The sequence below is a fragment of the Lagopus leucura genome, unplaced genomic scaffold (assembly GCF_019238085.1).
Source record: "Lagopus leucura isolate 7727_CA_CO unplaced genomic scaffold, USGS_WTPT01 Super-Scaffold_100064, whole genome shotgun sequence".
In the NCBI taxonomy this organism is placed as follows: Eukaryota; Metazoa; Chordata; class Aves; order Galliformes; family Phasianidae; genus Lagopus; species Lagopus leucura.
The window spans coordinates 965,322-975,530 of record NW_024962308.1 but is presented as its reverse complement, the minus strand read 5'-3'; the positions used below and the strand labels follow the sequence as shown (position 1 = coordinate 975,530).

General features: G+C 57.9%; 3 protein-coding genes across 3 annotated transcripts in view; 2 read left to right on the top strand and 1 right to left on the bottom strand.

Annotated features, from left to right (window-relative positions):
- POLE4 (DNA polymerase epsilon 4, accessory subunit) overlaps positions 1–831 on the top strand; it is a 2,713-nt gene extending 1,882 nt beyond the window's left edge. The window contains exon 4 of the mRNA XM_042886800.1: positions 114–831. Coding sequence (XP_042742734.1) covers positions 114–127 — 14 coding nt within the window. The 3' untranslated portion in view covers positions 128–831. The remainder of the gene's footprint in view (positions 1–113) is intronic.
- Positions 832–889: 58 nt separating this feature from the next.
- LOC122188488 (bone morphogenetic protein 2-like) lies at positions 890–6,009 on the top strand. Its single transcript, XM_042886845.1, has 6 exons — positions 890–1,007; positions 3,976–4,280; positions 4,383–4,519; positions 4,734–4,856; positions 5,134–5,332; positions 5,579–6,009. The coding sequence occupies exons 2-6, from the start codon at positions 4,034–4,036 to the stop codon at positions 5,962–5,964; spliced, it is 1,092 nt and encodes a 363-aa protein (XP_042742779.1). The 5' UTR covers positions 890–1,007; positions 3,976–4,033; the 3' UTR covers positions 5,965–6,009.
- Positions 6,010–7,032: 1,023 nt separating this feature from the next.
- On the bottom strand, positions 7,033–9,308 carry LOC122188464 (potassium voltage-gated channel subfamily V member 2-like). Its single transcript, XM_042886799.1, has 2 exons — positions 8,061–9,308; positions 7,033–7,308 (listed from the first exon to the last, which is right to left on the bottom strand). The coding sequence occupies exons 1-2, from the start codon at positions 9,306–9,308 to the stop codon at positions 7,033–7,035; spliced, it is 1,524 nt and encodes a 507-aa protein (XP_042742733.1).
- Between the last annotated feature and the right edge of the window lie 901 nt (positions 9,309–10,209).

Below are 10,209 nucleotides of genomic sequence, written 5' to 3'. Positions count from 1 at the left end.
ATAGACCCACATCTCCCCCTATGACCCCGAGTTGCAGTTGTTCTTGTAGCTGCATTTCTGTTTCCTTTCTGGTCTCTGAGGCCGTGTTGGTTTATCTTTGTTTTCATTTTTAGGTACTTTGGACTGAGTTGGCCAGAAATGGAGTTCTCTGCAGAAAGGGACTGCAGGCACCAGTGTGGGGTGGCAGGCAGGATGCCAAGGGTTGGCTGTAGTTCCTGGCACTGAGACACTGAAATGGGCAACCGTAATACTTTGTACCAAGTTTAAGTCGTTGTAAGTTCATTATTTAAAGCACGTGGTTTGGTTCTCTGTAAGTATTTTGTATGACTTTGAACCCCATGTTCTGCTGCTGCAGTGCAGGCTGCTCCCCAGCCCTGCCTTCCAGGGCACCATGGAGCAGAGAGCTCAGATCCCAAGGCACAAACCTGATGATTTATACGTATGTGGTGGTTTATAGATATGTTCTTAAAATGGAAATGTATTTTTCTTTGTATGTCTTTCGTTGGGCTTTTTTTTTGTTGTTTTTTTTTTCTTTTACCAATGCAATTAAAGGCAGTTGCTGAGTTGCTGTCCTGAGTGCTCCTGAGTGCTGCTGTGCTGCTCCATGGCACCAATGTGCTTTGGCAGGGATGCTCTCCCGTGGCGTTTTGCTTTACTGAGCATTTCCCCGGGGTTTCTGTCTGAGGAATCCCAGCTCTCCTCCAGGCACCACGTATGAGCTCCAGAGGCTTGGGTTGTTTTGGGGGCTGTGCAGCTTCCATGCAGTGACGTGATGGCTGCGCCCGCAACGATCACAGTTGGATAATAATAAATCCCTGGTTTTGAAGGCAATGTCTGATGCTGCTCTTCTCCTTTGTTCCCATTGCTGAACCTGGCAAAACGCTTCCCCTGGGGGTGGATCTGCTGGGCTGGGCAGGTGGGGCTGAAGCCGACCTCTGATCTCTGAGCGCTGTCTGCTGCCAAAGAACCTCTCTGGGTTTGAGTTTTGGTGCTGCTGAGGAACAGATGTGAGTTGTTGTGGGTAAAACAGCCGCTGAATGCAGGCAGTGGGGGTGGAGGGTTTGCGTCCTTTTGGGATGAGACTTGGAGGCAGCCGAGCTCCCGTGGGCTTCGTTAGTTGGAAAGCAGTGGGAAGGAGGGCTGTGAGCAAACCTGCTTGCTCTCCAGCATCCCTGGAGGTGTGTGCAGAGCCGAGATGTGGCTGCTGTGCTGGAGATGCCACCACTGTGCAGGCAGCAAGTGGGAGCTGTGTGCCAGTGACAGCAGCGCCATTCGTCACTGAGATGCTCAGCTTCTCACCTCCCGGACCAGGGAGGGCTGAGGTAAGAATCTGGGATGCTGCGGCCCTCCTTGCCCTTCTCAAAGCACAGCAAGTGGCCCCGTGAGGCATCGTGGTGTGGGGAGAGCTGCCCCGTGCCTTCCGTGCTGATTCGGGCTCACAGGGATGCGTGGTTTTGTGTCTGGTGTTTCCCTGCTGTGCTTTTTTTGCTGGGCAGCTTTGCCCACAGCAGAACAGTCAGGGTTTGCCTTTGGGCCGAGCCCATGAGCTGCCTCAGGAAGACTGGGGTGATGTCCTGAAAGGAAGACATGGATCCATCTGTTCACCAAGGGCCTTCAGGAGCAGCTCTGGTTTCAGTTCCCTGTGCAGCTGTAAAATGTCAGCACAGGTGGTGCCAAAATCACTTAGAAATGAGAATTTCAAACTCGATTGTCCCAACCAGAGCAAAACCTTCTGCTGGGGTAAAGCAGAATTGGGTCCCTTTGGTGCTGCCTTGCGAGTCTGCAGATCAGAGGGAATGGCATCCATCCAATCCAGTGTGTCTGCAGGGACACATTGCTGCTCCACAAGGCTGTCAGGCAGTGTGAAGTGCTGCTTTCCAGGGCTGGCAGAATCGGTGTGCCCCACAGCTGTGCCAGGGAGGTGCATTTGTCCCCAGGCTGGTCGGTGGATGGTGCCTCATTCGGTGATAGGCCCAGCTGGGAAATGCCCGCCGACCCCCAGGTTGGGTTTCCCACTGCCCTGAAGGCGTTTTCCTTCTGCTTTTCTGCTGCCAAAGCTGAACGTTCAGCCCTGGCACTGGAGAACGGGGGTCCTGGGGAAGGTTGTTACCATTCTCTTCCTGCACGCTGCTTGGAAACCCACGGGAGGTGATGGCAGCATGGGGAGCTGTGGGGTGAAGGAGCAATACCTGAGGTTGGTCCCTGCCTACAGCAGGGGGGCAGGGCAGCCCCTTGTTGCCCCTCAGCCACGAGGTATGGTGGTAAAAACGTCCCACGTTGCAGCAGCCTGGGGCTTTCATAAGGATTTTTCCATCGGTGCCTGAAAGCAGCCAGCAGCCTTCGTTGGGGGCTGAGGGTTTCTTTCCGAAGCCGATTGAGGGAGCAGAGAGAGATTTATTTGAGAAGCAGTTTAATGGTTGGACTCCGCATCCCCAAAACCTCCTCCCTGTGGGTCTGCCTGCCCCGGGCTGTGGATTGGGGCCGTCCCCCGGGGTGTCCCAGCGAGGTGCTGAGGGGGATCTTCGTGCCTTTGTGTTGCAAATCTTTGCAGGAAATTGATGTGGGAAGGAGCTGCTGCTCCTCGGCGGATCCCCGCCTGCTTAGGTAAGCACAGCTGCCTGCTGCTCCATCCCGCTGCCCTGCAGTGATGCCCTGCAGCTCCTGGGCTGATTTTGGGGATAACAGCTGTGCAGATCGAGGGCAGCAGCCTCTGCTTTGGCTGCGTGCAGCCGTGCAGTAAAGCGGGCTGAAGAGTAACTCAATGGAGACGATGGGGCCCCACGGCAGCAGATGCAGATGGGAAGGAGATGCTGAGAGATGCTGCCCTGACATCAGAGCTGCTCTGATGCCTGTGGGGTGGGATGGGGACAAGAGAGGGATGCTCCACTGGTTGGTTGAGGAGGGAGGGGGGTGCAGGTCAACCCCCCAAAGACAGAAATCCCAGCTCTGTATGGGCGTTTTGAGCTGCGCTGAGAGGAAGGGACAGACGGCCCTTGGGTGATGAAGCAAAGCTGGGGCACAGGGGATGGGGGGATGTACAGCCCTGCACAGAAACAGCTGCTCTGGGCCCATCTGGCAGCGCAGGGGTGGGGGGGTCTGCAGGTGGGGCCACTGTGAGACCCCCGCCAGACTGTCTGTGCTGTATGTAAATGGCAGAAGGTGACTTTTGTCAACGAGAGCCGCTGGTTTAAGCAGGGCTCGTTAGAAATGAGCCCTCTGCAAAATGGTTGGCAGCTCGTAAGGTAAACATTGCAGGCAATTGGCAGCTCTGCCCCAACGTCCCGGGATGCTGCCCTGCACGTGTGGCGTCTGGCACTGCAAGGCCAGCTGCTCTGTGCACAGCATGGGCAGAATTGGGGTTTGGAGGGGGAGCAGCCCCAGTCCTATGGGATGTACTGCTGCTGGCGGGCAGGGAAGGGGAAGGAAAGGATGTGGAGGATGTGAAGTTTCCTCTGCCAATTAACCCAAGCCTGTCGTTGCCTCTTTGTGTATTCTGGATAATTAATGGCCCTTTCACCATCAGAATGTGGGGTTGGGGTAAATGACAGATGCCAGCTGGCCATGCAGCTCTGGATGCACTGCATTAACGGCTGCCTTCACCGGCCGCTTTCGCTCTGCCGGGGGGGGGAGGGCTGGGCTCTCATCCCATCGCACCGATCCCACAGCCACGAGAGCATGGGGACAGGAGGGGATGCGGCCCGGTCCAGCCTGGCTGCGGTGCTCTGGTCCCATGAGTGCTGCCATTAAAATCCAGTCGGTTTCCTTTGGAGAGCAGAGGCAGTCGGGGCCGCCGCGCCGAGGCTCGCAGCCGGACCCGCGTCCCCCCAGAGCGCTGCTGCCAGCCCTCCCCTCCCGTTGTGTACTGGGGCTAATTGGTGCAGGGTGCCCATCTTTGCACCTTGTTAGCACGGCGATTAGCTCTCTTTACCCTCCTGATCGCCCATGTGCATATTTGACTCCAATCCATCTTTCCAGCGAGTTATAAATGCGGCGCCGGGTTTGCAGAGGGGAGTGAAGCCGGGACAGCAGAGCCATGCTGGGCGCCGTGCTGCTGCTGCTGGCTTTGGCACGGCCGGCATCCACGGAAAGCCGCAGGGCCGAGGCTCTCAAAAAGCTGCTGGAAGTTTTTGGCATGGAGGACCCCCCGCCCGCCCCGGCCCACGTCAAACAGCCGCCGCAGTTCATGGTGGATCTGTTCAACGCGGTGGCCAACGCCGACGGCGTCACCAAAAACCCCGACGTCCTGGAGGGGAACACGGTGCGCAGCTTCCTGGATAGAAGTAAGGGGAGGGGGTCCCTGCGGTGCTGGAGCTGGGGGGAGGGGGGGGGAGTTGTGGGATGGGGCCGTTTGGTTTCACTTCCCGATCCGTCTCTCCCTGCAGCTCAAGGTGAGAAGATGCGGTTCCTCTTTGTCCTCTCCAGCGTGGCCAAGAATGAGAAGATCCTGACGGCGGAGCTGCACCTCTTCCGTCTGTGGCCGAGAGCCGCCGAGGGGCCCAGGAGGCATCACTTCTGCCAGGTGAGGGAGGGGGGGGAGCCCAAAAGGACCATTTCTGCCAGGTGAGGGGGGATGGGGTGCGGATGGGGGCAGGGACGTGCCCCGCTGTGCCCAGCAGCCCTGCCGCCGCCGCTTTCTCCCCGTCTCCATCCTTTCCCTGCCCTCCCCCCAATACCCACTTCCACCCCCCCCCCCCACGCCATGGCTGCTCACCTCCCTTTGCCTCCATCCCCAGGTCAGCGTGTACCAAATTCTGGACAAGGCTGAGCCGGACTCCCCCAAAGGACAGAAGCTGCTGGCAAGCAGGCTGCTCTCACTGCAGGGCTCGGGCTGGGAGGTCTTTGTCATCACGCAGGCTGTGAGTGCTCTTACACCGGGTGTATGGATGGCACAGAGAGAAAAATGGTCATTTTGCATCCGAGAGCCTTTTTAACCCATTTCACCCCGTTCTGGGCCTGCAGTGCCCACCTGAGGTTGGGGTGCACAGCCTGTGGGGAGGGGTGGGAGTGTGGGTGGGCGCCCCGTTGTGGTGCTGGTACTGCTGCTGTCCACTGTGACACATTTTGGGGACATGGGGACACTGCCACAGTGGTGGGACACATCCCACCGTGGTGACACTGTGTTTGCTTCCCCAGGTTCGGGATTGGACCCAAGATGAGAGCAGCAACCGAGGTTTGCTGGTGACGGTCCACAGCCTGGGTGGCAGCACACTCGAAGCCCCCGCCGTGCAGTTCGCATCCAGCGGGGACCACCATGAGAGCAAGAAGCCCATGCTGGTCCTGTTCACAGATGATGGGCGCCGAGGAGCATCCCTGCCCATGGCCGGGGTCCCAGGTGGGTGCCACACAACAGGGGGCCGTGCCCAGGTCCCTGCATGCAGGCTTCAGCTCTGCCTTAGCCTGAACGCAGCCGTGCTCAGAGCTGTGGCCACGCTGATGACCACCGTGGGGCTGCAGAGCTGTCACCTCCTGGTGGCTCTACACTGACTGCGCAGAGGGGTGGCCAGCACCGCCGCTCCACTTCCTCCCTCCTTTCAGGCTCGTGCAATCACTGATGGAATCGTTTTCTTATTTCTGACAGCCTCACAGCCTCGGGATTTCCCTGCCAAGCTGACCGGGCCGCGCAGCGCACGCTCTCTGGACCGCCTGCAGCCGTGCCAGAGGCACCCCCTGTCCGTGGACTTCGAGGAGATCGGCTGGTCTGGGTGGATCATCTCCCCCCGGGGTTACAATGCCTACCACTGCAGAGGCTCCTGCCCCTTCCCCCTGGGTGAGAACATGAGGCCGACCAACCACGCCACCGTGCAGTCCATCATCAACGCCCTGAAGCTGAGCGAGGGCGTCAGCAGCCCCTGCTGCGTGCCTGACAAGCTCTACTCCATCAACCTCCTCTACTTTGATGACGATGAGAACGTGGTCCTCAAGCAGTATGATGACATGGTGGCTGGGAGCTGCGGCTGCCACTGATGCAGAGATTTCCCCCCCCATTGCAGAGCAGCTCTGCAGGGTCTCTCTTTGGCACCGCTGTGGGTTTTTGCAGAACAAAGCAAAGGGGTGCACAGCTGTGACCCCGTTGGTGCTGGGAAGGCTCAGGGTTGGACTCAGGGCTGATTCTGTGCAGGGTTGTGTGGGTTTTCCCACCTTTAGTGGCTGTACCATATGTATATAGTGAGAGCACTAATATATGACTGAAATCGGTGTCCTGTAAATGTCTGTACAGCGCTGTGTTTTGTAAAGTGAACTCAGAGGAACTATTAAACGTGCTGCTGTCAGTGGGGCTCCCTTTGTGGTGATGCTGCCCGTGGGGTGGGTGATGGATGCAGTGGGTGCTGCTGCGCTGGCTGTGCTCTCCAAGCAACACGAGGGGGGTGAGAGCACAATGCCATACGTGTGCCACGCTTTGAGAGAACAGCAAAGCTCCTGCTTGGACACAGCAGAATCACAGAATGGCCAGGGTTGGAAGGGACCTCAAGGATCATGAATCTCCAAACCCCCTGCCGCATGCAGGGCCACCAACCTCCATGTTAAATGCTAAACCAGGCTGCCCAGGGCCCCATCCAACCTGGCCTTGAACACCTCCAAGGACGGGGCATCCACAACCTCTCTGGGCAGCCTGTTCCAGCACCTCACCACTCTCTGGGTAAAGAACTTCCCCCTGATGTCCGACCTAAATCTCCCCTCCCTCAACTTAAAACCATTTCCCCTCTTCCTACACACATCAACCCCTTCAAAGAGTTGATTTCCCTCCCCTCTGTAGGCTCCCTTTAGGTATTGAAAGGCAGCAATGAGGTCACCCCCCAGCCTTCTTTTCTCCAGGCTGAACAAGCCCAGCTCCCTCAGCCTGTCCTCACAGGGGAGGTGCTCCAGTCCCCTGATCATCCTAGTGGCCCTGCACAGCAGCGTGCAGGAGCTGGTGAACAGGAGGAATGTTTGACTCCCTGCTGTCACCACGCTTGCTGCATTGTGCCAAAACCTGAGACAAAGCACGGTTTGGGGCTGCTTTATTAAACCTTGCTGCTGGGGCTCCTCCCCAGCTCAGCACCCCACATGCCTGGGGTCGGGGCAGCAGCACTGCGACAGCTTCTGCAGGATGCGCTGCTTCAGATGGAACCGCCTGGAGAGCTTCAGGGAGAGGCTGCTCTCGTTCTCGTGCGCCTTCAGCTTGGCATAATAGTCCGAAAACTTGTTGTAGAGGATGGAGATGGGCATGCCGTTGAGGATGATGCCGAAGGAGATGCAGCCAAATGCCACAATCCGGCCCAGCACCGTGTCAGGCACTGTGTCCCCATAGCCCACAGTGGAGAGGCTGACCTGGGGGGGAAACACAGAATCACAGAATGGCCTGGGTTGCAAAGGAGCACAACGCTCATCAGTTCCAACCCCTGCTGTGTGCAGGTCGCCAACCAGCAGCCCAGGCTGCCCAGAGCCACATCCAGCCTGGCCTTGAATGCCTGCAGGGATGGGGCATCCACAGCCTCCTTGGGCAACCTGTTCCAGTGCCTCACTGCCCTCTGTGTGAAAAACTTCCTCCTCATATCCAACCTAAACCTCCCCTGTCTCACTTTAAAACCATTCCCTTCTCCTATCACCATCCACCCTCATAAACAGCCATTCTCCCCCCTGTTTATAAGCTCCCTTCAGGTATTGGCAGGCCACAATGAGGTCTCTCCAGAGCCTTCTCCTCTCCAAGCCAAACATAGGAGAGATGCTCCAGACCATCTTAGTGGTCCTCCTTGAAGAAGGAATGGAGAGGATGAAGCGCTGTGTGTGTGACATTGCTGCTGCCCCATGAGCTGCTCTGCAGCCTGAGCTGCTCCCCTCTGCACGTCCATCACCCACCCACACTGCAGCTCCAGTACGGGGCGACGCACCGACACAAAGCTGTGCAGACTGGGGGTGCTGCAGCCCAGAGCTTGGGCAGGAGATGAGGTTTGAGCATGGGTTTGCTTGGGAAAAGGAGCACAAGGAGGTGGGACAAGAGAAGGGCTGGCATCCTCAGCTCTGCTCCTCACTGCCTCCACCCCATCCCACAGCCACACCGCAGCCCTCTGCCCGCTCCTTACCGCTGCCCACCACCACGCGTAGGGGATGCTGGTGAAGTTGGTGCCCGGCACGTCGTGCTCCACCGAGTGCATGAGAGCAGAGAAAGTGAAGACCCCCATGGCGATGAAGAGGAAGAGGCAGCAGACCTGCTGGTAGCACTGCCTCATGGTGAAGCCGAAGGCGCGGAGCCCCGTGGAGTGCCTTGCCAGCTTGAGGATGCGGAAGATCCGCATCAGCTTGATGAGTTTGAGCACTTTGCCCAGCTTGCTCACGTTCTCCACTTTGTGCAGCTCCTCGTGGTACAGCGTCTCTCCTTCGTCCAGGTTTTCAAAGAGGATCTGGATGTAGAAGGGCAGGATGGCCACCAGGTCGATGGCATTGAGCGCCGCCCGCAGGAAGTTCTTGAAGCTGGAGGAGGAGATGAGCCGCATGAGGTACTCGGAGGTGAAGAAGATGGCGCAGATCATCTCCGTCTGCTCCATCCACTTCTTCCCCGTCTTGTGCTTCATCTCCTCCACCGTGCTCAGCGTCATGCCCACGATGGAGATGAGCACAAAGAAGCTGGACATGACGGCGATGATCTTGGCCGGGACGGATGAATACGGGTTCTCAATGAGGTTCCAGATGGCCCTGCGGAACTTCCCCAAGCATTTGCCCTCAAACTGCCCTGCCGAGTCCACGGGCTCCAGCTCCGCCTCCAGCTCCTTCTGGATCTTCAGGTACTCGCTGAGCTCGTCCTGCTTCTCCTCAAACAGGATCCGGCAGCAGCGCTGGGAGTGCTTCAGGTGGATCCCCCAGTATTCGATTTCCTCCACGAAGTTGCTGGGGCACATCTCGTCCATTATCCACAGCACCCCACTGCAGTAAAAGTGGAAGATGTAGTGGAAGATGGAAGGGTCTCTGTCAAAGAAGTACTCGTTCCTCTGCACGCAGTAGTCATCACAGAGCTTCAGCTTCTTCGTAGGGTCGGTGCAGGTGGCCAGCTTCCCCAGCCTGGTGACGGGATACCGGGCCACCACTCTGCAGGCGATGTGGAACAGCTTGCCACCCACATTGATATTGAGGAAGTACTTGTTCCTCCGGACTGGGACCTTGCCCTCCTCCTGGCTCCGGTCTGCCACGTTCTGCATGGAGCGCCATTGCTTCACCAGGCTGTCCTGTGCAAACGGGATGTGCAGCTCCTCCTCCTCGGCCGTCCGGCTGCCCCGCCGTGCCGCAGGCTTCAGGCTGGCACACAGACTCGCACGTCTCCTCCCCAGCTGCCCCATTGCTATGCTATCCCAGCTATGGCGTGTGGGATGGCAGCTGTGGCTTCATGGCTGTGCTGCCCCACACACCGACAGCTGGGACACTGCCCCGAGCTGCTGCCCACGGGCCCTGGCTGTGTGGAGGCACCTGCTGGGTTCCCAAAGCTGATTGCTGAGCAGATTGCACTGCAGGAGCTGCAGGCAGCTGAGCGTCCGCTCCTTAAGACGCTAATGAGATTGGAGCACGAACCCTTTATATAAGGAACTAATTCCAGCCCTGCACTTTTCCCTTATTCTGTTTTTGTTACTTGTGTGTGCTTGGTGCACGTCACAGCATTGCCCAGCAGGACACCCCTGGTGTTGGAGGCATGAGGTCGGTACCAGCTTTGTAAATCCACAGCAGATGCAGCTCTTGGCCCCAGCTGTTGGTTCAGCACGTGAGCACTAATGCAGCTGCCCCTGTCCCATCTCTTCCATCACCCAGAGGAGGGAAGCACTCAGCACCAGCTCAGCCCTCAGAACCCCACAAAGCTGCCACGAGGCTGAAAAGCAGCTCCAGCCCTCAACAATCGAAGCCATTGAGCCCAGAGAACAGAAGAGAAACGTTTCTGGCACAGAACAGAGGAAGGGAAATCCCTGTCACAGATGCATTCCAAGTTTTTGTCTGAAACCCAAAACACCGGCTTGCTTTCAAGCCTAAAACACTCAGGGGTCGGTGAGCAAAGTCGACCTAAGCCTGCAGAGGGAAGAAGCTGCCCGTCCCACGTTCACACTGCAGCCTCGCTGCTGAGCACAGAGCCCAGCAGAGCAGCACAGCACGGCTCAGCTCAGCAGCTCAAGCTAAGAGGATGATCCAGGACAGGCTGCTGACAGCTGACCTCTGCCATATGGCCCCGACACCACCAGCAGCCCTCCCTCAGTC

Excerpts from the sequence above, each read along its gene's own strand:
- LOC122188488 (XM_042886845.1), top strand. The coding sequence starts at position 4,034 with ATGCTGGGCGCCGTGCTGCTGCTGCTGGCTTTGGCACGGCCGGCATCC. Across the intron at positions 4,520-4,733 it reads GGAGGCATCACTTCTGCCAG|GTCAGCGTGTACCAAATTCT; the intron begins GTGAGGGAGGGG and ends CTCCATCCCCAG. Across the intron at positions 5,333-5,578 it reads GCCCATGGCCGGGGTCCCAG|CCTCACAGCCTCGGGATTTC; the intron begins GTGGGTGCCACA and ends TATTTCTGACAG.
- LOC122188464 (XM_042886799.1), bottom strand. The coding sequence starts at position 9,308 with ATGGGGCAGCTGGGGAGGAGACGTGCGAGTCTGTGTGCCAGCCTGAAG. Across the intron at positions 7,309-8,060 it reads ACGCGTGGTGGTGGGCAGCG|GTCAGCCTCTCCACTGTGGG; the intron begins GTAAGGAGCGGG and ends TTTCCCCCCCAG.